This window comes from Tenrec ecaudatus, chromosome Y, assembly GCF_050624435.1.
Source record: "Tenrec ecaudatus isolate mTenEca1 chromosome Y, mTenEca1.hap1, whole genome shotgun sequence".
Taxonomy (NCBI): Eukaryota; Metazoa; Chordata; class Mammalia; order Afrosoricida; family Tenrecidae; genus Tenrec; species Tenrec ecaudatus.
In genome coordinates this window covers 4091825-4117609 of record NC_134549.1, presented here as the reverse complement: position 1 = coordinate 4117609, position 25785 = coordinate 4091825, and the positions used below count along the sequence as shown (strand labels likewise).

The following is a 25785-nucleotide window of genomic DNA, read 5'->3' as shown; positions in this document are numbered from 1 at the left end:
CCTTACTTGCAGCAAACAAAGTTGAATCATCTGCATTTCACGGGTTGTCAAGCCTTGCTCCAAACCTGATGGCACATTCTTCTTCATATAAGCAAGCTTACCTTGATTATTTGCTTGTTATACACATTGCATAAGTGTGAGGAGAGGATACAATCTGACCCAAGCATTTTTATTGATTTTAAAAAACCATTTTATTTGGGGCTCATACAACTCATCACAATCCATACATGCATCAATTGTATAAAACACATTTGTACAGTCGATAACCCTCATCATTCTCAAAACACTTGCTCTCCTATCAAGCCCTTGGCATCAGCTCCTCATTTCCCCCTCCTTTCCCACTACCTCATGAACCCATGATAATTTACAAATTATTATTTTGTCATATTTTACATTGTCTGACGTCTCCCTTCACCCAATTTTCAATTATCTGTTCCCCAGCGAGGAGGGATAGAACCCTGTAATCGGTTCCCCCTTTTCATCCCACGCTCCCTCCATCCTCCTGGTATCTCTACTCGCACCACTGGTCCTGAAGGTATCATCCATCCTGGATTCCCTGTGTTCCCATTTCCTATCTGTAGCAGTGTACATCCTCTGGCCTAGGGAGATGTGTAAGGTAGAATTGGGATCATGATAGTGGGGTGCGAAGGAAGCATTTAGGAAGTAGAGGAAACTTGTATTTTTTCATCTTTTTATTGGGGCCTCATACAACTCTTATCAAAATCACCACTCTCACCACTGGTCATGAAGGGATCATCCATCCTGGATTCCCTTTGTTTCCCATTGCTATCTGTACCAGTGTACATCCTCTAGTATAGCTAGATTTCTAAGGTAGAATTGGGATCATGATAGTGGGGTGGGGTGGAAGCATTAAAGAAGTAGAGGAAAGTTGTATGTTTCATTGTTGCTACCCAGAGCCCTGACGTCCCCGTGACCCTTCAATAAGGATATGTTCAGTTGCCTATAGATTGACTTTAGGACCCCACTCCCCCTCATCCATAATATGATTTTTTGTTCTTTGATGCCTAATACCACATCCCTTTGACACCTCATGAGCACACAGGCTAGTGTGCTTCTTCCATGTGGGCTTTGTTGCTTCTGAGCTACATTGAAGCTTGTTTACCTTCAGGTCTTTAAGACCCTAGAGATTATATCTTATGATAGCCAGGCTCCATCAGCTTTCTTCACATTTTCTTATGCACCCGCCTTGTCTTCAGCGATTGTGTTGGGGATCTGAGCCTCATAGAATGCCAGTTCAGTAGAACAAAGTATTCTTGCATTGAGGGAGTAAATGAGTGGAGACCCAATGACCATCTGCTACCTTAATACTAACCCTAAAAATATATGCACATAGATCTATTTCCCCATCATATAAATATATTTACATATTTGCATATTTACAGGCCTTTATTTAGACCTCTGTAATGCCCTTTGCCTCCTAGATCTTTCCTCTATTTCCTTTAAGTTTCCTCTTGTCCCAATATCATGCTTAGCCTCCATTTGGGTTTCAGTAATTCCTCTTGGTTACACTACCCTTGATGACACCCTACCAGGCCTCCTATACCCTCCTCACCACGGATTTGGATCACTTGTTCCCTTGTCCCTGGGTTTGTTAAAATAACTTTCTTTCTCCCACCTCCCTGTCTCCCATGTCGCCCTGGAGCTGTCGGTCCCCTTGTGTTCTCCTCCAGATTGTTCATCTAGCATATGTTATTTAGACCTACAGAGATGATAACATGCACAAAAACAGAGTAAAACAAACAACAACAGAAAGCCAACGACAAAGAAAACCCCACATAACAAAAAAACAAAAACCCACAACAACAAAAAGCTTGTAGTGAGTTCAAAGACTGTTGGCCTTTAGGAGTGTTTTTAGTTCTAGACTGATGTGGTGCCAAGCCCTGACTCCCAAGTCTATTTTTGGTATTTCCTGGGGACTTCGTTGCTCTGTGTCCCTTGCTGTTCTGTTGCACGCCCTTAATGTGTTGCCTCGGTGTGGTGGGGTCAGATCGGATGGAATTCCCACACTGTGTCTCCAGTGTTGTCCCCTGTAGGACTATTGGTCAGTGAGGGATGTCCTGTCTCATAGTGGGGCCGGCCATATGGTCTTCTTTGTGGATTGGCTGCTCTGAGTGGGAATATCATCCTCAAGGTTTGGTGAGCCAGAATGTGTGCTACTCTCTCTTCCTCCCCTGTCATTTGCTCCCATATGTTATGATCAGACATGTGCCTCTCCCTGAGCTGCAGAAATAAATTCTTCTTGGAGGAGGGTTAGCTGTCCATGTAGTTGGGATTGGGTCCAGCACCTCACACCTCTCCACTAGTTCCCTACTCCATGCCTGCATGTTGCATTCTGTTTCCACTAGTTCCCTACTTCATGCTGGCATGCTGCATTCTGTTGAAGTCTGGTCCCTCTTTCCCTGTGGAGATATAAACAATATCCTCCTCTTGGTTGGGTTAGTTCCCTGTTCCCCTACTACCCATTTCCTTTTTTTCCCCTTTCCTTGCCTCCTTTTTAGTTGACTACCATATATAGCCCTGGGTTTGATCTAGCCCCTAGCATGCTACTTGGTTCTCACCCCAGGAATATTTGTATACGTAGCTTTTTTTATTCTCTCATTGTCCCTTTTGCATTTTTTTAAGCTTACCTCAGTTGACTCCTGCTGTACTTGTCCTTTTTTGCTTGGCTTACTTCACCTAGCATGATTTCCTCCAGCTCTTCCCATGTGGCAATGTGCTTCATACGTTCATCACTGCTTAGCGAAGCGTAGTTTTAGGCCCGTAAGGGGGGTTGTTGGGCTATATGGTAGCTCTTATTTTTTTTTTGCTGTTCTTTTTGTTAATTTCCAGCCTTATGGCACATTTATCAGGGAGAGAGGTCTATAGGATATCAATGTGCTTAAATTTATGTAGATTCACCTTACACCCCAGCATGTGGTCTGTCTTTGAATGTGTGCTAGGTCAGCTTGAAAATAATGTGATATTTTTGTGTGTGTGTGGATTTTCTAGCCTATTGTATTCCCTGAACCAAAGTTGTCAAGTTGGTCCCAATTCCCTCATTGATGGTCCTAATAGTTTGGGGTTTTACTTCAAGGTCTGTTATCCACTTTGAGTTTATTCTTGTGCATGGAGTGAGGTAAGGGTCTTGCTTCATTTTTCTGCAGGTAGATATCCTTTTTTTTATCCAGCACCACTTGTTGAAGAGGGCATCTGCTTCCCATTTGTTTATTTTTGTGTGGCCTTATCAAAAATCAGTTGTCTGTATGCTGATGATTTTATTTCTGGGTTTTCAGTTCTTTTCAACTGGTTTGAGTAACTGTCATTAGACCAATACCATGCAGGTTTGACAACTGTGGCTGTGTAATATGTGCTAAAGTCAGGTAATGCAAGCCCTAATACTGTCCTCCTTGAGGAGTTTTCTGCTAATTCTGAGCTTCTTCCCTCACCATATGAAGTTGGTAATCAGTTTTTCCCTTTCTTTAGAAAGATGAGGGTAATTGTATTTGGATTGCATTCAACTTATATAATGCCTTGGGTAGAACTGACATCTTTATTACATTGAGTCTTCCAATCCATGAATATGTGATAGTCTTCCATTTGTTGAGGTCACTTTTGTTTTTTTGTAATAGTGCTCTTCAGTTTTCCTCATATAGATCTTTGGTTCTATCGGTCAGGTATATCCCTAGATATTTCAATTTGTGCTGGGCTATTGTGAAGTGTACCACCTTTTTGATCTCCTCTTCTGTGGTCTTATCCGATGTGTATAGTAGTCCGATGCACTTCTGTTTGTTAACCTAGTATACTGCCACTCTGCCAAACTCCTCTATTACTTCCACTCCCCTTGTGGAGAGTTCTTGGGGTTTTCCCTAAATAAAGTCATATCATCTGCTGCAAATAATGATAGTTTCACATCTTCCTTCTGCAGACGAATACTTTTGATGTCTTTTTCTTTGCCTTATGCTGTTAGCTAAAATGTCCAGTACAATGTTAAATTAGAGTGGCTAGAAGGGGCATCCTTGTCTGGTCCCCCTTTTCAATGGGATTGTATTAGTCTTTTCTCCATTGACTAGCATGTTGGCTGTTGGTTTTTCATAATATAGCTTGTATTGTCTTGAGGAATTTTCCTTCCATTCCTATCTTCTCAAGTGTCTTAAACAGGAATTGGTGTTGGATGTTATTGAATGCTTTTTCTGCATCTATAGATATTATCATGTTCTTTCATTTTTTCATGTCAATGTGGCAAATGATACTAATGGTCTTGCATATGCTGAACCATCCCTGCATCCCTGATGTGAATCCCACTTGGTCATGGAGAATGATTTGTTTTATATACTTTTGTATTCTACTGACCAGTATTTTGATAAGAATTTTTGCATAGATGGTCATTAAAGATACTGGTCTGGACTCCCCTTCCAGAGGGGTAGTGAGGAGGAGATGGGCCACTCAGGGTTCAGTGTAGCAACAATGAAACTCAAAACCTTCCTCTAGTTCCTGAACGCTTCCTCCCCTCCCAATCATCATGACCCCAATTCTACCTTGCCTTGCGGACCTGGTTATACCAGAGGATGTACAGCAGTGCAGTGGGGATCTGGAGGCACAGGGAATCTAGGACAGATGAAGCCTTCAACACCAGCGGTGGGAGTGGCGACACCAGGAGGGAAGGGCATGTAGAAAGGGAGAACCGATCTCGGAGATCTATGTGTAACCTCCTCTCTGGGAGATTGGCAAGGGGGAGGCGGGTGAGGGGAGGCGCCGGGGAGTGTAAGATAAGATATAATAATTATTTATAAACTATCAAGGGACCAGGGGTGGGATCGGGGAGGAAGGGGGATGGGGGGGAAAAAAGGGAAGCCGAGCTGATTCCAGGAACCCAAGTGGATAGTGAATTATGAGAGTGATGAGTGCAACGAATGTATAAGGGTGCTTTGTTCAATTGATGTATGTATAGATTGTGATAAGAGCCTTATGAGCCCCAATAAAAAGATTTTTAAAAAACTATATTAAGTATATCCACATGTTTCTAGTTGGGATGGTATTCTGGCTTGCTTAATAATTTGGAAATATGTATCTTATGTGCATATTCAAATTTTATTATTATAAAGCAAAATGTAATTCTGAAGAAAAAAAAAAAGATACTCGTCTGTAATTCTCAATCCTTGTGGAATCCTTACCCGGTTTTGGTATCAGAGTAATACTAGCTTTGTAAAAGGAGTTTTGGAGTTTGCCGTCTTTTTCTATGTTCTGGAAGAGTTTTTGTAGAATTGGTTTTAGTTCTTTCCTAAATGCTTGGCAGAATTCTCCAGTAACCATCAAAGAACAAAGTATCATATCATTGTAAATAAGGGTGAGTGCAGAGTGGAGACCCAAAGCCCAACTGTAGGCAACCCCCTTACAGATGGGTCGCAGGGAGGAGACACGCCATTCAGGGTGCTGGGATGCAACAATGAAACACACAACTTTCCTCTAGTTCTTTAATGCTCCCTCCCCCACTATCACGATCCCAATTGTACCTTACAAATCTGGCTAGACTAGAGGATGTACATTGGTACAGATAGGATGCTCTGATTTCGTTTTTCATCTTTTGGAGTGTTTTGTTGACATATTCCGTGGGTCTCTAATTCAGGGAATATATGTTTACAATGTTTAATGGTTCTTTGTGTACCATTCCTTTGAGCATGATATAGTGTCCACCCTTATCTCTTTTTCTTGGTTTGCACTTTGAGGTCAATTTTATCCGAGATTAGGATTGCAACTCCTGCTATTTGTAGTTGTTGTTTGCTTGTTATGCCTTTCTCCAGATTGCTTCTCAGTCTATTTTTGTTTGTAACCTTAAGATGTGTATCCTGTAGGAAGGAGATTGATGCGTTTGTGTTTTCTAAGCCAGTCTGCTAGCCTTAGTTTTTAATGGCTGAGTTCAGCCCATTGATATTCAGGGGTATCTGCATCTGTGGACTCTGTGATGTCATCTTAGGCCTTTTTCTATTGGGTGCTTTCCTACCTTCCTTTCTTATTAGTGTGTTGTGTGGACGCGTGTGTGTGTGTGTGTGTGTGTGTGTGTGTGTGTGTGTGTCTTATTCTTGACTTCTTCTTAAGCCAATGCTATTTTGGGGTCTGTTTTCTCTTAGTTGCCCTCTTGGTGAGGTTTTTCTATGTGGCAGTGAGTGTTGTTCTGCCCATACTAGGTTGGCAAGGACCTTTTGTAGAGTTGAGTTACTTCTAACGTATTCATTGAGTTTTTCCTTATCTGGGAAGACTCTTACTCCTCCATTTATCTTGACTGATAAATGGGTTGGATAGAGTATTCTTGTTTTGCATTATTTTCCTTCAATTTTTGGAATATGTTACTCCACTCTCTCCTCTTATTCAGTTTCCACTAACAGGCTGGAGCATATTCGTATTTGGGAACTTTTACATGTGATAGCATGCTCTCATGATTTACTCCGTTTCCTCAAAGTTGGATACTTTAACTATTATGTGCCTTGGTGACTTCTTTTTGGAAATCAGTATAGCTGGTGTTCTCTCAGTCTCCTAATTGATTGTCTGGTTTATGTTCATTTAGCTGGAGAAGTTTTGCTCCAACAATTTCCTCACAATTATTGTAGATGATTTCTTTGTTGTGTCTTCCTCTGGCAATCCAATTATTCTGATGCCTATTTTTAGCATCAGACATAGCTCTTAGGTTTTCTTCAGCTTTTCTGATGATCTTATTAGATAGTTGTTTGCATTTGTTAAAGTCTGTGTGGCTTTCCTCCAAGTCACTGGTGCAGTTCTGTGCTTCCTCCAGTCGATTCTCGAGATCCATGAGTCTACTACTGATTTTTGTTATCTCCTCCCTAATTTATTGGGACTTTATTTCCTCTATCATTTCATCCTTTTTCTGTGTTGTTTCCCTCATATCCTTTATGACTCCAGGCAGCATTCTGAAAACTTCCTTATGTGTTACTGCTTCTTCTATACATGCTGTTAGGTTCGGGATATCTTCTTCCATTGCCTTTTATTTCTCCTGGTTTTTCATTTAGGTCATTTGGCTGATGGCTGTTTGCCTTGTGTTGTTTTAGAGGAGCCAGGTTCCATTTTCTAGGGAGTTGAAGAGCACTGGCTCCATCTCAGAGACTCGTAGGAATTCATCTTATAACTACCTACTGCTAATTTCACTATGGAATGAGCCTACCACTTAATCATCCTGTAGCTTCACTCTCAAGGGGAGTGCCCCAGAATGCTGGTGGTTTCCCTGCTTTGGTGTAGAACACCACGAATGATGGGCAGAATTGCCCTGGCCATCTGCGGAGGTTGGGCAGAGGTTCCTGCAGCAGCTTGGAATATTGCTGAGTGTTGTCTGAGCTGCCTTAAGCCATGTGAGGCACCAAGGTAGGTGGGAGGAAGTTTTATCAGTCAAGTGGGCCCACAGAGGACTAATAGAAGGTCCCCTACCACACAGGCAGGAATCCCCCAGTAAGAAGTTGGGAAGTATATCCACTGGTGGAGGTCAGCCGGGCTTTCCCCTGCCTTAGGCTATGCTGCACAGGGTGGAGCTCACCTAACTGGGTGGGGTTAGGCGTAAATGCCCTAAGCTAAGACAAATGGTCTGGAGTTTGGCAGTGGTGTGTGAGAGACAAGGAATAGTCAAAGAGGAGAAAAACATTTAAAAACTAAGCCCACTGAGACTGTGTGGGAATAGAGAGGAGAGAGGTAAAGAAAAGTAACAATGTAAGCTGATCCCTGCCCAAGGGGCTGCAAGGGTTTAATCTCTGCCCTGAGGTGGTGGCAGGCTGTGGCTGTGCTTATATAAAGCTCCTGTCCAGGCTCCAACTGGTCCCGCCTCTGGTGGAGACAATGACAGGGCTAAAATCAAACCCTAGCTGGCTTCCAATGTGGTAATCTAAAAGACCCCAGTCCCTCAAAACCTTGTGGATCTGTGCCTGTTATCTTTATGATGCTCCTTCTGCCAACCAGCAGTGCTGTATTTCCTTCTTAGTTACTCTCCTGAGCTGGAGTCCCTCTTGTGTGTGTTGCTCAGTTGCCATCTTCCTAGAAGTCCCCTAAAACCTTCACATCCCCAAAAAATCTACCCAAAAGGCTTAACTCCAAATCCAAAAGTTCCCAGTTCAAAATTTCTCACCTGTGAACCTATGAAATTTACCCTATATCTCTTGTGAAATACAACTGTGCAATAGACACAAGAAATGGATTTCCATTCCAGTTATTGTACTTTTAGGTGCCTGTGAGTGTTTCCCCACTCACAGAGACTATATGAACAATAGAACAAAAATGACTGTCCTGTGTCATATTTACCATTGTTTTGGTCCTTTTCACAGTAGATTCTGACCATGGTTTGGCTGCTATGTTGCTCAGCTCCATTATCCATTGTCACAAATATAATAAATTTTATACTCATGCAACTCCATCGGATGAGATATACTGACTGGTCTCTGTACCACTTAATGTTGTTCAAACTATGTGTTTGAAATGAACAAGTTGTTGGTCTTGCAAAATTCTATCATTCTAGCTTTGTTCTGTCACCAAGATTATATATATTTTTTCATTGAATACTTTTATTGGGGTCACTCACATCTCATCGCAATCCATGCATTTATTCATCCATTGTGTCAAGCACCTTTGTACTTGTTTCCACCATCATTTTCAAAGCATCTTCTTTCTACATGAGCCCTTGATATCAGCTCTATATTTTCCCCCACCTTCCCCCTTTCATGAAACCTTGATAAATTATAGATCATTATTTTCATAACTTATGTCCTCCTCTATTGCCCTTTACCCATGTTTCTGTTGTTCATCCCCCTGAGAAGGGGTTAGATGTCTATCCTCATGATCAATTGCCCTTTCTCCCCTCACCTTTCCCTTCCCCTCCTGGTATCTCTAGTCTCATTGTTGGTTCTGAGGGGTTTATTTATCCTAGATTCCCTGTGTTGCTGGCTCTGAACCTGGAGCAGTGTACTTGTCTGGTCTACTCAGATTTGTAAGGTAGAATTGAGATCATGATAATGGGGGTGAAGAAGCATTAAATAACTAGAGGAAAGTTGTATGTTACATCACTGCTATACCGCAGCCTGACTGGCTTGTCTCTTCCTTTTGACCCTTCTGTAAGGGGATGTCCAATTGTCTACAGATGTGCTTTGGGTGTCCATTTTGTGCTCCCCCGCATCCACCATTTCACATTGGTAGGATTTTCTTCTGGGTCTTAGATCCCTGATACCTGATCCCTGATACCATGATCACACAGGCTGGTGTGCTTGTTCCATGTTGGTTTTAGAGCTTCTCAGCTAGATGGCCACTTGTTTATCTTCAAGCTTTTAATACCCCAGATGGTATATCTTTTGATAGGCACCACCGCTCTCTTCACCACATTTACTTAGGCACCCATTTTGTCTTCTGCAACTGTGTTGGGAAGGCGATCATCACAGAATGTCAGATTATTAAAACAAAGTGTTCTTGTATTGAGGGAGATTTGAGTACAGGCCCATTGTCCATCTGCTACTTTAATACTTAACATATAGATATACTTCCCAATTGTTATGTATAAGTATACTTACATGTGTACCTGCCTGTATTTAGATCTCTATAAATTTCCTTTGCCTCCTACTTCTTTCATCTATTTCCTTTTACTTTCCCCTTGTCCCATCATCATGTTCAACCTTCATGTGGGTTTAGTAATCACTCACTGGTACTTTGCTCTTGATTAAGCTCCTCTAGGCATCCTACACCATTCCCTCCAGTGACTTTAGTTCACTTGTTGTTCCTTTGTCCCTGGGTTGGTTGACTCCCCCTGCCTTTCTCCCACCTCCCTTCTCCCATGTCCCCCAGGATCCAGTCTCGTTTTCAACTCCAAGTTATTTAGCCCATCTATTTTATCTAGATAGATAGGCAGAGACATAGACATGCAGAGACATTAATAAGTGAAAAAACCAGGCAAAGCCAAACAAAGCTACAGAGGAAGACAAATGAACAAAACAACAGCAACGAAAAAAAAACAAAAAAATACCAGCAAAATTAAAGCCAATGACAAAAAAAGGAAAAGCCCATAACTAGCTCCAGGTCTATATTTTGACCTTGAGGAGTGTTTTTCAGTTCAATCTGACGGGTGTCACTCTCTGTCCCCAAAGTCTATTGTTCGTAGTCCCTGAGAATTTCATTGCTTTGACCCCTTGCGGCTCTGTTGCATCTCATCAGTAGTTTTCCCCAGTGTGATGGGGTCAGACCCTGTGTGCTCTAATCAGATGTGCCTCTCTCCCCAAGCTGTAGCTTCAGTGCTGTCCTCTGAAGTGCACTTCTGGGGTTGGGGGTGGGGGTCCATATGGTTGGGTCTGGGCTGACCCTGAAGACCTCTCTATTGATTCCCTGGTATATGCTGTCATGTTGTTTCTAGGTCTTGGTGCACCGGGTTGAAGCCTGGTCTCACTCTTCCTCTCCTGTGGAGACATAAACAATATTCCTTTGGGGTGCTTAGTGCCCTGTTTCTCCCTACCCAAACTCTCAAGGCTGGAAAATAATTCTCTATTCTCTGAGGCCATCAATGGCCCTGCCCTCCTGACGGAATTTGGTGGCCACGATCTTTGGATCAGCAGGCATAACTCTACTACAAGTACCTTCCAAAGTGCCTTAGCTCTTAGCTCTCTGACTCTTGTTTCCAGGTTCTCTCCATGTTTCCTCCTTCCTTCTTAGATCCGTTGTGCTGCTTCTCACCAGTAGCTTCTTCTCTGTTGAAATGAATATTATTTGTGCATCCAAGCATGAAAAAATTCTTGGCAACTTAAAACTTTTCTCCACTTTTTACGATGTAACCAGTTGTAAGCATTTTGGTTTGCTTTACAGTTAGTTTTAATTCATACTGAAGGTGACCTTGAGGCATAAACAGGTAGTTTTTCTCCAAGTTTGATTAGTGCTTCAATAGTCCCAGGGAATCTTCCAATCCTAATCAGTGTCATCCAATCTCACGATATCTATACCTTGTTTGTTTTGGTCGTTTGTTTGAACTTGAAGTTTGGCTCTACATTATTCTCCTGTATTATTAGAGTCCCTTTCTTGTGACCTTTATTAGAATGGTCAGCAATGGTAATTGAAACCATCTAGTACTTCTAGTCCCAGGGTAAATTAATATTGTGTAGCTTATGCAAATGAGATTCATCTTGGAGTCTTGGTTTTCTTTTATTCCCTCCATTTTCTCTGGACAAATAGAGGTGGTTTGTTGTATCTTACATTTGCTTTCATGTTTCCATCAAAAAATTTTTTCACATAGATAACAAAACACATGGGGAGAGAAAAAAAACATGTATCAAAGCTTACCTCAGTTTTCCATTCAATCTTGTATACAGTAATATTGACACTCCTTTTTTCAGGGTCTTGAATTCCTTATTTACCTTTTTCTAATCTATGCTAAATCAGGTACCCATAAGACACTTTCTACGATTTTTACAAAAATATCACATGGCAATTCAGTAGTTATAGCCTCTAATGATATCTTCAATATAATTGTATGCCTATTTTATTAAAAGGCTAAAATTGTCATATTGGGATTTTAAGGAAGGGGGCACTACAGGAATTTCACATTTAAATTACTTAAAGTGTGGAACAAAAGAAATGGCATTTATTTCTCTAGCCTCGGGCCTTCTATCATACCATTTCCTTAAATATAAAAAGCTTTCAATATGTCAGATGTGTTATGTCATTGGCGGTCATCCTCTAGAATTTTTCCTATATATTTTCCAGTATATAAAACTTAGGATTGATGAACATATAGGGACAGCAAGTAGAATGAGGGTTTTGGGATGGGGGTCACCTATACAGTGGTGGTGGTGATGGGGGTGTAAAAGGGAGCTGTCAAGGAGTTCAAGAATGAAAGGATTGCTTGAAACTCATTCTGGTAGCAGTTGTTAAAATACTGCTGATGTGATTGACGTATGGAATGATATATCTGTATTAACTCAATTAAATGGTTTTTTATAAAAACTATGGATGACTTATTTTTAATGATACATACTAACAAGAAATGTGATTTTTAAATGATGTGAGAAATACTTTACTTCATATCTATTTTAGATGGAAAAACTTAAAAAATCTTTTAAGAATTTCTACTTAAGCAAGCACAATGGTCGAAAACTTCAGTGGCAGTCAACTCTTGGGCATTGTGTTCTTAAGGCTGACTATAAAAAGGTGAGCAATGCAGTTTAAAGTAGTATTTTGTTTTTATGTTTCATTCTTTTCAACTTAACAAACAATATATTTAAATGTCTGCTTCCTTATCAGAAGAGAGAAAATTGTTGACTTCTCTGAATGTGTGTGCTCACTGTTTTCTTTTCATGTCTGTCGCTTTCATATAAGCTTATGGCTAAATCATATTACTTGCTTGTTCTGATAGTAGTCAACGTTTTTAGGTACAGACCATATTAAGTTTCTCCCAACAAACTATATATGTTTTTTTTCCTTTGACTTAAACCTACTTGACTGAAATTTCTATTTACTACCCCTTCTTATAAAATGTTAACAAACTCACTATACCCCATAGGAATCACATATATTACATATTTATAACTTAGGGTATATCTTTAGACCACTCCTGAATATTGTTATTTTATCCCTTGATTGTGGTAAAAACTATTTTGGGGATTTCTTGAATAGTTGTTAGGTTTCAGGTCTTCCTATAGATGCCTGCAAAGTAATGGAAAAGTAACTATTTTAGAAAATATCCGGGAAATTCAGATTTGGTGGCTTCAGTCTTGATAACATCCTGAAAAAAATAGCGTCCTTTGAGTTGTGGAAGACGCGTGCTGAAAATTCTCCCACAAACAATTGAGCATAAGAAACAACCAAGAAAGCAGCACTATCAGAGGAATGGTGGAAACCCTGAAAGTTGTTGCAGCCAGGAAATGGTCTATTCCAAGTGTTCCAAGAAGTGTAATAACTTAGAGCCTGTTTGCTTTAAGAGCAGTTGAGACATGTTCCACCTAAGGAAATGATCTGCTCCTAGAGTTGTAAGTAAGAAAATTCATGTTTTTTTGCTTTTCAGACACTCAAACATTTCATCTTTTTAAAATAGTTTTAGTAGCACTTCACCCACATGTCATATAATTCATTGATTCAATATTATCAAGAAAAATTGTAAAATGTCACCATATTCAATTCTATCACATTTTCTTCTTCCTTATAGCCATTGTTATTAATGTGGGCTTTTTCTGATTGTGGCAAATGTATACCAACGAAATTTACTGCATTGTGCTCCTTAGCCATCTAGAAACTTGGTGTTCACAATTCAAATTTAATATGTTTTCTTTAGTCATATTTGAACTCAGTTGTTGACAACTTGGATCACACATCTGGTATGCTTCTTCTACGTGGATTTATTCAACTCGTTATCATGCCGAACCTAAGTTTTAACCTGTAACTTTTAGTTGTACCTTAACACGTAAACGACCATACAAGCATCAATATAAATATAATCCAGCAAATATGAAACCAAGAGGGGGAAAAAAAGCAATCCTCCAGAAGCATTGATAAAATGGAGAAACTGAAAGTGGATGTACATTTGACTTCTAGCTCATGAGAACTAACTCTGATGCTGATGCGTGTCTCTCTGTCTCTCTTCTGTCTCTCTCTCTCTCTCTCTCTCTCTCTCTCTCTCTCTCTCTCTCTCTGTGTGTGTGTGTGTGTGTTGAGAGAAGAGATGGGTGAAAGTTATTATCATGAATATTATGTCCTGTTCCAAGGTTTGTTTATGTTACCATGTATGTTTCCAATGTTTATTTATTCATTTGTCCGCTGATGGACCTTTAGACTATTTCTATCATTTTGCTTTAATAAATAATGCTGCAATCAACATGAAGTTTTGAGTAGAAACATGAATAGACACCCAAGCTGAAGAAGTGTGGGAGAGGGAGTAGGAGTGACTGTTGATGTTATATGTCATTACTGTTACAGTTCCAATCCATAGTAACTCCAAGCACACCAGAGCAAAACACTTCCCAGGACTGAGCCATTCTCAGAAGTATTCCAGTGCCTTAGCCCATCTAAATTATTTCGTTTTTCAGCTGCCCATCCACTTTACCCACAGGAATATGTTTCGACGGACCATGTATCTAAATTATCTAAGATGAATTCTTACATGAAATGAGAATTGTAACTATACGTCTTCCAAGATAGATCAATTTGCCCTGTTAGAAATGCATGGTACTTTAAATATACTTCGCCAGCACCACAATTCAAATGCATCAACTCCTCTTCAGTCTTCTCTATTCAGCATCCAACTTTCACATGCATATGAGGCAATGAAAACTACCATGACTTGGGACAGGCACAACTTATTTTTCAAAGTAACATCTTTACTTTTCAATACTCTCATTAGATCTTGTGCAGATTTATCTAATGCAACTTGGTTCTTGTTCATTTGACTTCTGCTTCCAAGACAAAAATCCTAGACTACATCAACGTTTTCTCCATTTATCATGATGTTACCAACTAGTCCAGTTGTGAAGATTTTAGTCTCCTCTACATTGATTGTAATATGTATTGAAAGCTGCCGTCCTTGATCTTCATCAACAATTTTTAAGTCCTCCTCCCTATCAGCAAGCTAGGTTTCGTCACTTGCTTATCACAAGTTATTCATAAGCCTTCCACCAATCTTGCCACATTCTTTTTCATATACTTCAGTTTCTCTGATGATTTGATCAGTTTAAGAGAGAATCCCGACACACACACATTTCCTAGTCAGACAGTACTCCGTTCTTCTGTTCACACAATTGCCTCTTGGTCAAAGTTCCACATAAGTGTAATGAAGTGTGCTGGAATTCCCATTTTTCTTAAGGCTATCCTCTTGTGTTAGGAGCCACACAGTCAAATGCCTTGGTTTAGTCCATAAAACACAAGTAAACATATTTCTGGTATTATCTGCTTTGGCAGCTGAAGACCTCATAAGACCCCACTCCCTCCTGTTTTACTCCATTTGCGCATTCACTTTGAGAAAGCAGCTACTCCTCAGTCACATTCCAAGTGCCCTCTGACCCAGGGGGCTTATCTTCTGGCAGTATGTCCTACAATGTTCTACCTACTTACATTCATTAGGGCTTCAGTATCTGAAAATACTCTGAAACTTTGTAAAGGGTTTTCAGTAGCTTCTTCATCCAAAATGGGGAACTGAACACTTTCTCTGGAAGCTGTACTGAAACAATTCACTTTTGTTGACCTTGCTGGCATTTGAAATACCAGTGGCATTCCAGCATGAGAGCAGAGCGCAAGCCACTACACTACTTACTGTAAACTCTTTACAGGTTTCATAGAGGATATTTGTAGATGTGTTTTTACCATTATTGTAATTATATCTATAAATGCGACATGGTACACAGGACAAAATTACCTTTAGTGAATCCGTTAGTAGGCCTTGGCTTAGGAATATAGCCCAAGGTTACACCAAGGTCATTTGGCATTATATGGATCACAAAAACAAGGTTCTGTATCCTAACTTGGATGGGTAGCAACTGGTATTTTAGAGGCTCATAAACAACCATCTAAGGTACAGCTAGTATACTCTGTCCATCCAGAGGAAAGGAGCTATGAAAATTTAAAAAAGTCCCGTGGAAACAGTCTAATGAACTTAAGGTGAATTCAACACAACCCTGAGAACAGAAGAACTAGATTGTGTGTGGTCCCAACTGCTAAGTAAGGAAACATATTAGAAGGTTCTGGATAGAGTAAAAGGAAAATACGGTTCCAAGACACAATACATAAAAGGAACCAGTTTACTTGGTGGGATAGAGACTGGTTGGACCCCAACAACCACGACTCTTAGTTACCTCTCAGGTTTCAAATGGAAATTAATCCCCTGGTTTAATTTTCAGCCAAACAGCACACAATTGATAAGGCATACAGTGACACTGGGAGCCCAGATGTCAGTGGTTATCTGTTAGACTGCATTCTGCAAGTGGGACACCACCAGTCACTCCTTGGGAGAAATATGGGGCTTCCTATTCCCATAAGCAGTTACCAACTTGAGACCTCACAAGGACTGTCCCACCTGGTCATATAGGTTGAGTATGAGTTGCTATTAAATATGTGGTCATGAGTAAGTGATAGTAAAACTAGAGATTGGTACTTACACATTAAAATAATCAACCAGATAGGATCAAAAGGGTCACGCTTACTCAAGGCCAAAGTTCTGATCAATTTTAAAGGAAGGAATGATGGAAATAGGAAAGTCAGGGAGGAATAAGAATAATATTGGTACATTGAGGGGATTATAGTGAATGAGTTGTAACAAAATGAACATGCAAATGTTTGAATGTAAAATAATTGCTTTATCAGGAATTATCATAATGCTATTTTCTAACAGGGAGAGAAAGAACTTCATGTCTCCCTATTCCAAGCATTGGTACTATTGATGTTTAATGAAGGAGACCAGTTCACTTTAGAAGAAATTAAAGCAGCTACTGGACTAGGTAAGTAATGATTGTAATTATTTGCATTTGTGACTTAATGAAAATCATCAACATGTTCTTTTTCACTTAGAGGACAAAGAACTAAGAAGCACTCTACAATCATTAGCCTGCGGCCGAGCTAAAGCACTCATCAAATACTCAAAGGGTAGAGATGTAGAAGACTGTGATAAATTTTCTTATAATGGAGAATTTGAGCATAAACTCTTCAAGGTAACGATCAATCAAGTCCAGAAGAAAGAAACGGTATTTATTATTTATCATTCTTTATTGTTTCTCAACACCAAAAAATTAAAAAAATGTGTATATATAAATTACTTTATAATCTTTTAATTAATGCATTTTTATTATACAGCACCTTGCACTCAATTGAATTGCATTAGATTTAATTCCTCATGAACATTTTGTATTCTATAACATTTTAAAAATTTCATTAAGCTTTCACAATCACTTTTCTGATTGTTTCTTTAAAATATCTTCAATTTCATGCTTGTAATTCTGTAGAAATATGTAGCAAAGAGCATAAAAGGCTCTCTTTAAATATTTCTAAATAAAAATTAAAATATAAAGAGGTAAGAGTTTATTTTCCTTGCAAATATCTTGAATATATGTTGAGTATACAATGTATTTAGGAAGAATACCTTTTTGAGGATTCATGCATGTAGATTTTTGATAATCCATATTAACAAAAGGGTCCAGGTTTTCGGTGATTTACGCTTTGGAATGCGTAAACTAAGTGCATAGCAATGGCTCAGACCCAGGACCTACTTGCTGCAGAAGAAACATGATTGTAAAAGATTTATAGCCTCGGCTCACTGTGACTCATAATCAACTTGCTGTCAGGAGGTTTGGTTTGGTGTTTTTTTAATAAAGAATATCAAATGGATAGACAGGTTGTCTCTTACATTTATGCAAAAAAATTTTGGGATCTTGAAGCATTTTTGAGCATACAGAATTCTTTTAGGATTGTTTCATTATTTTCCACCTGTAGTATGGAATGCCCTTTCATTTATGTAGGGTTTCTTTAATTTATTTCAGTCATGCTTTATGTTTCTAAATATGAAACTCTTTAATTTCTCTGGTGAAATCATTTATGTAATTTTGGGGATGTTTTAAGTAGAATTTTTTGCGTGGTGATATTTTCAAATTGTTTATCTCTGAGAAGTGAAAAGTTAAGTGACTATATATTGACCTTTTTACCTGCCTTTTTGCAAGAAATCACTTATGAGCTATATAGTACGTTTCTTATGTATTCTGTGAGTTCTTCTGTATATCATGTTTTCATTGAACGTGGGATAGGTTTTTTTTTCTTTTAAATTAGACACTTTTTATTGTCAGTATTCAATAGTCATCATGAGATTATATGCACCTTTGTTCTTCTCATTACCTTAAAATATTCCAAGTTTTTCTCCACTGAGTATGGTTTTTATTGTGTTTTTAATAGTTACTTGCATCTAACCAAATAACTTTTCTACTCTGATATTCTTTTATAGCCCCCAAAGAGATTTTTTGGCTGACTTTTAATTTTGAATTAAATTACAGTTATACAGAGCATATTAAACTTTTACATTAAATGATCTGCACACATTCTGAATGACTCATTTATTGTAATTACCTCCAGTGTACCTTTCTTCCTTGTCTTCCCTGTCTTTATTCCTAACCCTTCAAACCTTGTCTTTGGATAAATACTCCTCTTTTAATCTAATTTGATTAATTACTATAGTGAGGAGGTGAATTTTGTTCCAAACTTGAAAAGTGACCAAGAGTACTGATCTTGAGTCCCGCTATTTGTATCTAAGGATTAGTCTCATCATGTTATTTTGGAGTTTTAGTTCACATTCTTCTCCCACTCTACTCAGGATCTTGTAATGTGATCTTTTTAGAAGATTTGGTAGTTTTATCCCATGCACTATATAGTTCTTTGAGTTTAATGGTTGTAGAGACTGATGTTTCTTTAAAAAATCGTTGTTGAGACTGATGTTTCTATTGGACTATATTTTTACATTGCTACTTGTCTGTAAGGTTCTCATTCTGTGGTGGCTTGTGCATTGCTGTGATTCTGGAAGTTATGTCACTTGTTTTTAAAACACTAGCAACATTATCCAAAGTGAAGATGTTTCAGAAGAGCTTCCAAATCAGCCCTACAAAGAAGGAATAAACTGTCCACTTCTAAGGGATTAGCTAGTGAAAGCCTTATGAATATCAGTGAAACTCATAAATAACAGAACATTATCAGATATAATGCCCAAAGTACTCCTTTCTCAAGGAAGAGTTGACCATGTGTGTAGAATTAAACTTTTATGACTTTCATTTGGTGATAGAACACAACTCAAAATAATAAACATCTGTAAACATCTATTAATAATTAGGGGTTGGAGCATGCGAAGTATGAACTTAGGAAAATTGAATTCATACAAAATGAAGTAGACCACATAGAGATCAGTATCCTTATGTATTAATGACAGTGTAGAACATATTAGAACTGCCCCCTCCCCGTGTATTTCCAAGATGGTAACCCTTTACAAGAGTAGAAAGTTCCATCTTCATTCCAAGGAATGTCGGTGTTTTTTAATTATTGACCTTGCACCTCACAAATCAACACATAATGACTACACCATCAGAGGTTCTATCTGAAATGGATGGATATTAGTTCACTTGAGTCAAGTAATCATGGTTTACTACTTCAGGAATGACAAATTCAGGAGAAATTATGTGACATTCATCATCAAAAAGGACATTTCAAGATCTGCATTGAAGTACAATACTATGTGTAATAGGATATAATCTATGTACATATTTAGAAATCCGGTAAATGAACTTAATTGGATTTATTCACCAGCCATTAAAACTTGTGCTGTAGAAAATGAAGGCTTTAATAACTTCAGTCTGAAACTGATCAAGGTGCATTGTTAACCATTGGCATGTAGAAAACAAAAGTTGGAAATATATAGGAAGGAACAGTGCAAAATATGGACTTGGTTAAAAAAAATAAAGCTGGAGATCCCATGACACAATTTTTCAAGACAAATGACTTATGCATCAAAAGGAGTTTTTTAAAAATAACAACATATGGTGATTATACATATTTACTTTCCCAGTGGGAATACATAGAAAGAAAATTGACTACATCTGTGGGAAGAGATTTTGGAGAAGCTCATTACCACCTCCTAAAATGACGGTAGGGGCCAACTGTGGAAAGGCCACCAATTGCTCTTATGTATATTCAGATTGAAGATGAAGAAAAGACAAGTGCAAAAGATCAAAAATATGGCCTTAAATATATCCCATTTGTATTCCATGAATATCCCAAGAAAAGAATACTAATGAGAGAAGACCTGATGAGCTAGCTGTGCAATGACATCAAGACATGATACATGAGTGAAGCAAAAGATAATTAAAAATATACTCCATAGTACAGCATGATTATAAAAGTATATTAAACATTGACATACTGTAAGCCATGTTTTCTAACGGAATTACAGGGAAATTAAACAGCAGTTATTGGAAAGACCATTGAATCATTGAAGAGATAAAGAGAACAATGTAAAGATTCCTTGAAATAAAGGAAAAGGAAAATGCCACACACCTGAACCTCTTGGACATGACTAAAGCATTACTTCTAATGCAAATTTTAGCAATAAAACCATACATTAAGGAGAAAGTACAAGGAGAGGGTCAATTGATCACAAAGCGTGAATCCCTCTTCAAATTCTAATACATACAATAGAGTATTATATTATGCATTCTTAAATAATTACAACTGTCAAACAACTGATGAAGTTGGCAAAATAAAAGGACTTAATGCTTAGAAAAGTTAGTTATCCATAAAGATAAATATTTTATCATCATTATAAAGGAAGAAAGAAAATAAAGGTGGTTTTCACAATAGAAAGAAAGACTACAGCCTACAAGGCCAGGACTCAGGGAGAGGGGGAGAGAGAAAGGGCTTGAAGATGAGGAAGTGGGTAAATGGAGGAGGTGGAAGAGAAGAAAGAACCTTGTATTAATGGCACATTTAATGGAATACCATCACGGTTTGATGAGATGGGCTGTAGATCTCATTGTTTTTCGTTGTACATGTTATAGTCCAGAAAATGAAGTTGGGGGTGGGGTGGGGGTATAATTCATGAAGTGGGGCCCGAAAGGACAGCAGTTGAATGACATAGCAGATGGGAAGGGAAAAACAAGGGGAGGTTCTTTCAGCCATCCAAACTGAATTGAAAAAATATTTCCAAAATGGAATAGCAGATGTGACAAATGTGTAATGAAGAGTAGTTTGTAGTTTATGGGAAGTTACAGAAGAAAAAGCAAAATGAAATGTGCGAACTCTGAGTATCAGAAAATAATCAAAATGGAAGAACACTCAGCATTTCTTAAACTGAAATAACTTAAAATAAAACTCAGCTTCATTGTAATATAGTAAGATCCTATTGGCAAAATACTGAAATATGCAGGAAACATCAAAAGAAGATAGAAAAATGCAAGTCACCATACCAAGAATATCTAACCATAGAATTTCCATTCCGAGAGGTTTATAAATAGCAATCAGTGCAGCTAAGGGAAAAAGTCCAAACTGCCCTAAAGGCACTAACCAAAAAAACAAGCTCCAGGAATTGATGGACTAACATTGAGACGTTTCAACAAACTAATGAAGCACTGGAAGTACATGCTAGTGTATGCCATGAAATTTGAAAGATAGCTTCCTGGCCAGCTTACCAGGATGTAATCATTTTTGTGCCCATTCCAAAGAAAGGAGATCCAACAGAATACTCAAATTATAGAATACTGTCATTAATATTCATGTAAGTAATATTTTTCTAAAAATCATCAGTGCTTGCAGTAGTACATTCAAAAGAAGCTGCCAGAAATTCAGGATGGGTTCAGACGAGGTTCCTGAACTAGGAATATCATTGCTGATACCAGTGGATTTTGGTTTAAATTGGAGCTAAAATTAATCCCAGAAAGATAATGCATTCAAATAGGTTGTCTAGATAAAAAAACAGCGACATTCATATTTGTTTATGAAAAACTTTATAACAAGAAAGGTTCCCAGTCCAGTCCAACTTGACTCCATAGGTCAATTGCTAGTTGTTGCCCTCCTCAGACTCATGACTCTGCAGGCCAGTGATGCCAAAAGATACAGTGGGAAGCAGGGATATATCACAGCCCTGTGGTGCACAGCCCTGTGGATCCATGGTCAGTGGAGGCATGGCTAGGCACCATAATTTTCAGGGTTACAGACCCACAGTTAGTTAGTCTGGAGGCAGCCACAGAGTTCCAGGAAATAGGAAGGTAAAGAGGGAAAGGTCTGTTATAAAAACGAGCAAACCTCATAGAAATGGATGTGACCTGATAAACAAATTGGACTACTGTCCTGACTGACAGTTTACACAAGTGCAAGTTGACATAAAGTCTTAACTGCCACGGACCACCCCTTGTCAACTTGACACCTACACACAACTCTTTAAGCTACACAACTCTTAAATATGATGCTAAAATAATACTCTTACTTTACAGGGTAAAACTAAAATACCTACAAACAAAAATGCACCAGCCCCAAAACAAACAAATTGGCTGCCATTGAATCAATTCTGGCTACTGATGTGCCTATAGGGCAAAGTATAAATGATCCTTTGGGTAATTCTATAGGAGTAGAATATCTCATCTTCCTCCCATGGAGCTGCTGTGATTTCAAAATTCTAACCTTGTTAGTAGCTCAACACATAACCACTACACTACCTGGACTTCAAATACGCACCAGCACTATTTAAGTTATATGTTCTGTAAGTAAACGAAAGATAACTTTTCTGTGATTTACATTAGCAGTTTTGTAAACACGAATACTATGAGATCTTCCATCCATGAAAGTTTGTAAGCCGGCCACTTTATACTTTTTTTCCTGATTTTTATTTTTATTTTTAAAATTTTGTACTAAAGGATCATTTTTATTGAGGGCTCTTACAAGTCTTTTTTTATTTTAACAACTCTTTATTGGGGGCTCTTACAGTCTTTTCTTAAATCATTTTATTGGGGTGTCATACCCAATGCATACATTCATAAAACTGTTATAACATACCAGACATGAATTGTATCCAGCATATTTGTACATATGTTGCCATCATTTCGTAGACATTTACATTCTATTAAGCCCTTGGTATCAGCTCCTCAACTCCTTCATTGTGACCCCTTGATAAATTATTGTTATTTTCATATCTGGTCCTGATTGCTGTCTCCCTTCCCCATGGTTTATGTTGTTCATTTCCCTGGAGAGGGAGGGAGATCAGTTCCTCCTCTGCCCCTCCTTCTTCGCCTTTCCCTTCCCCTTCTGGTATCACTATCCCCATTCCTGTGCTGTTTCTATGTGTCCTGAGCTCTTAGCTTCTTTTCTGTGTCTATGTATGTGCTCTGGTGAGAGGCAGCACTTGGGTCATCATAGTGGGGGATGAGGAAGCCTTAAGGACCCAGAGGAATAGTTTGTGTTTCGATGGTGCTTTACTGTGCCCTGGTTGACTCATCCCTTCCCTGTGACCCTTCTGTGGGGGGATGTCCATTGTCTACAGATGGGCTTTGAGTCTCTACTCCACCCTACCCCCTTCGTTCTCAACAATGTGTGTTTGTTTTAGGTCTCCTGATGCCTGTTACTTGATCCCAGCAACACCTCATGAGTGCACTGGCTGGTTTGCTTGTTCCATGTGACCTTGCTGCTTCTCAGCTAGATAGCTGCTTGTTTAACTTCAAGCCATTAGGCCCAGACATTTATCTTTTTAAAAAAATTTTAAAAATCATTTCATTAGGGGATCATACAACTCTTTTTACAATCCGTACATACATAATTTTTGTCCAGCACATTCATACATATGTTGTCATCATCATTTTCAAAACACCTGCTTTCTATTTGAACCCTTGGTTTCAGCTCCTCATTTTTCCCTCTCTCCCCACTCCAACCCCCCGAACCCTTGATAATTTATAAATAATTATTATTTTATCTTATACCATCCAACATCTTCCTCACCCAGCTCTACACTGTCCCTCCGCCAGGGACGAGGTTACATGTAGACCTTTTCATCTATTTCCCCTTTCTCCCTCACCCTCCCTCCCTTTTCCCAATATCTCCACTCTCACCACTGTTCCTGAGGGGCTCATCTCTCCTGGATTCCCCGTACTTCCAGATCCCTTCTCTGCCAGTGTACATCACCTGGTCCAGTCGGTTATGTATGGTAGAATTGGGATCATGATAGTGGGGGGGTGGGGGTGGGGGGGAGGAAGCATTCAAGGACTAGAGGAAAATGTATGCTTCATCGTTGCTACACTGTACCCTGACAGGTTGGTCACCATTTATCTTTTAATAGCTGGACACCATCAACTTTCTTCACCACATTTGCTTATGCACCCGTTTTGTCTTCCATGATTGTGCTGGGAGGTTTAGTATCACAGAATGCCAGTTTGTTAAAACAAGGTGTTTTTGTATTGAGAAGAGGGTAAGAACAGAGGCCCAAAGTCCATCATACATTAATACCTCTATTTTTATGTATTAATATATTTACATATATACACCTCTGCTTATATTTCTATTCATAGCTTTGTTTCCTAGATTGTTCCTCTGTTTCATTTACCTTTCTCTGCCCCACCTTAACTTAGTACTTCCTCTCAGTTAGATTTTTATTGTTCCAACACTCTGAGGATCTCTACGCCCGCCTTGTTGTTGATTTTAATTCCCTAGTTGTTCTACAGTCTATGGCATTGTTTGCTCATTGCTCTGTTCCACACCCACCCCCTCCCCTAGCCCCCAACTTTCTTTCACAAGCCTGTCTGGGACCATTAGTCCCATTGATTTCTCCTGGAGCTTGCTTCCCATGCCTGTTTTGTATAAGTAGGCTAACCAGCAATATCATAGACCAAACAAAAAGAAAACAAAAGATTGGGGGAAAAAAGAAAAATACAAAAAATGTACATAATTCTAAGCCTATCTACTGTCCTTCATGTCTATCTCCCCACGGGCCCTGGGAGGGTCTGGGAGCTGCCCCTCCTGGGCTGAATTCTATTTTGGAGGTCTTTAGGGACTTTGGGGACTTGGCTTTGCTCCCATTGGTTACCTATTGTGTTACCTTCATTGTTCAGACTGCGGATTCAAACTGGACTAAACTGACCACTGTTTGTTCCTAGTATTGTCCTCTGTCACTATATGGTCTAGTAAGGGGATGACCTGCCTTGAGCTGTTACTGGCCCCATAGTTCTTTCTCTTTCCTTCTTGGTTAATTTCCAGGTGGGCCTGATATGCCGGCTCCTCTCCCCAACCTGTAAGTATAGTATTGTTCTGCAACCTGATCCCTTCAACATCTCGTGGTCACACAGGTGTGTGTGCTTCTTCACTGTGGGCTTTGTTGCTTCTGAGCTAGATGGTTGATTGTTTACCTTCAAGCCTTTTAATACCCCAGATTCTGGGCACCATTATCTTTTTTTACTACATATGCTTATGTCTTCAGCAATCATGTTGTGAATGTGGGTATCATGGAATGATTGTTGAACTGAGCAAAGTGTTCTTGTATAGAGAGAATGCGTGCATGGAGGCCCAGTGTCCACCTGCTACCCTACTACTCAACCTGTAAGTATATGCACATACATCTTTTCCCCCCATAATCATAAATATATTTACATATGTACACATCTGTTTTTAGGCCTCTGTGTATGCCCTTTGCTCCTACTTCTTTCCTCTATTTCCTTATGCTTTCCTCCTGTCCCACTACCATGATCAGCCTTAGTTCTGGTTTCAGTAATTCTTCTCAGTTACATTGCCCTTGGCCACTCCCCACCAGTCCTCCAATCCCCTCCCTGCCACTGGTTTTGAACCTCTCATTGTTCCCTTGTCCCTGGGTTGGCCAACACCTCCTCTTTCTCCCACCTTCCACTCTCCCATGGCCCCGGGAGATCATTGGTCCCTTTGTTGTCTTCTCCACACCCTTTACCCAGCCTATCTTATCTAGATAGACATGCAGAGATAATAATATGCGCATACAATTGCAGATGGCCTTGACAGCACCAAACAAAGTGTACCAGAGTTTTCTAATCCATTTGTCTATCGATGGAAAATTAGGTTGTTTCCAATCCTTTGCGATTGTGAATTGCACTGCAATAAACATTGGAGTGCAGAGACTGGTTGTGGTTTATGTCTTACTCTTTTGGCTATAAGTCTATTAGAGGGATAGCTGGGTCATAAGGTAGTACCATTTTATTTGCTTTAAATATCGCCAGATCTCTTTCCACAGAGGTTGTATGTATCTACACGACCAGCAGCAGTAGAGGAGAGTTCCTATCTTGCCACATCCCCTCCAACATCTGGTGCTCTCTAATTTCC

General features: G+C 39.2%; 1 protein-coding gene across 1 annotated transcript in view; it reads left to right on the top strand.

Moving 5' to 3' along the window:
• LOC142435541 (cullin-4B-like) overlaps nucleotides 1-25785 on the top strand; it is a 154005-nt gene that overhangs the window by 111174 nt on the left and 17046 nt on the right. The window contains exons 16-18 of the mRNA XM_075539765.1: nucleotides 12052-12165; nucleotides 16331-16436; nucleotides 16507-16679. Coding sequence (XP_075395880.1) covers nucleotides 12052-12165; nucleotides 16331-16436; nucleotides 16507-16679 — 393 coding nt within the window. The remainder of the gene's footprint in view (nucleotides 1-12051; nucleotides 12166-16330; nucleotides 16437-16506; nucleotides 16680-25785) is intronic.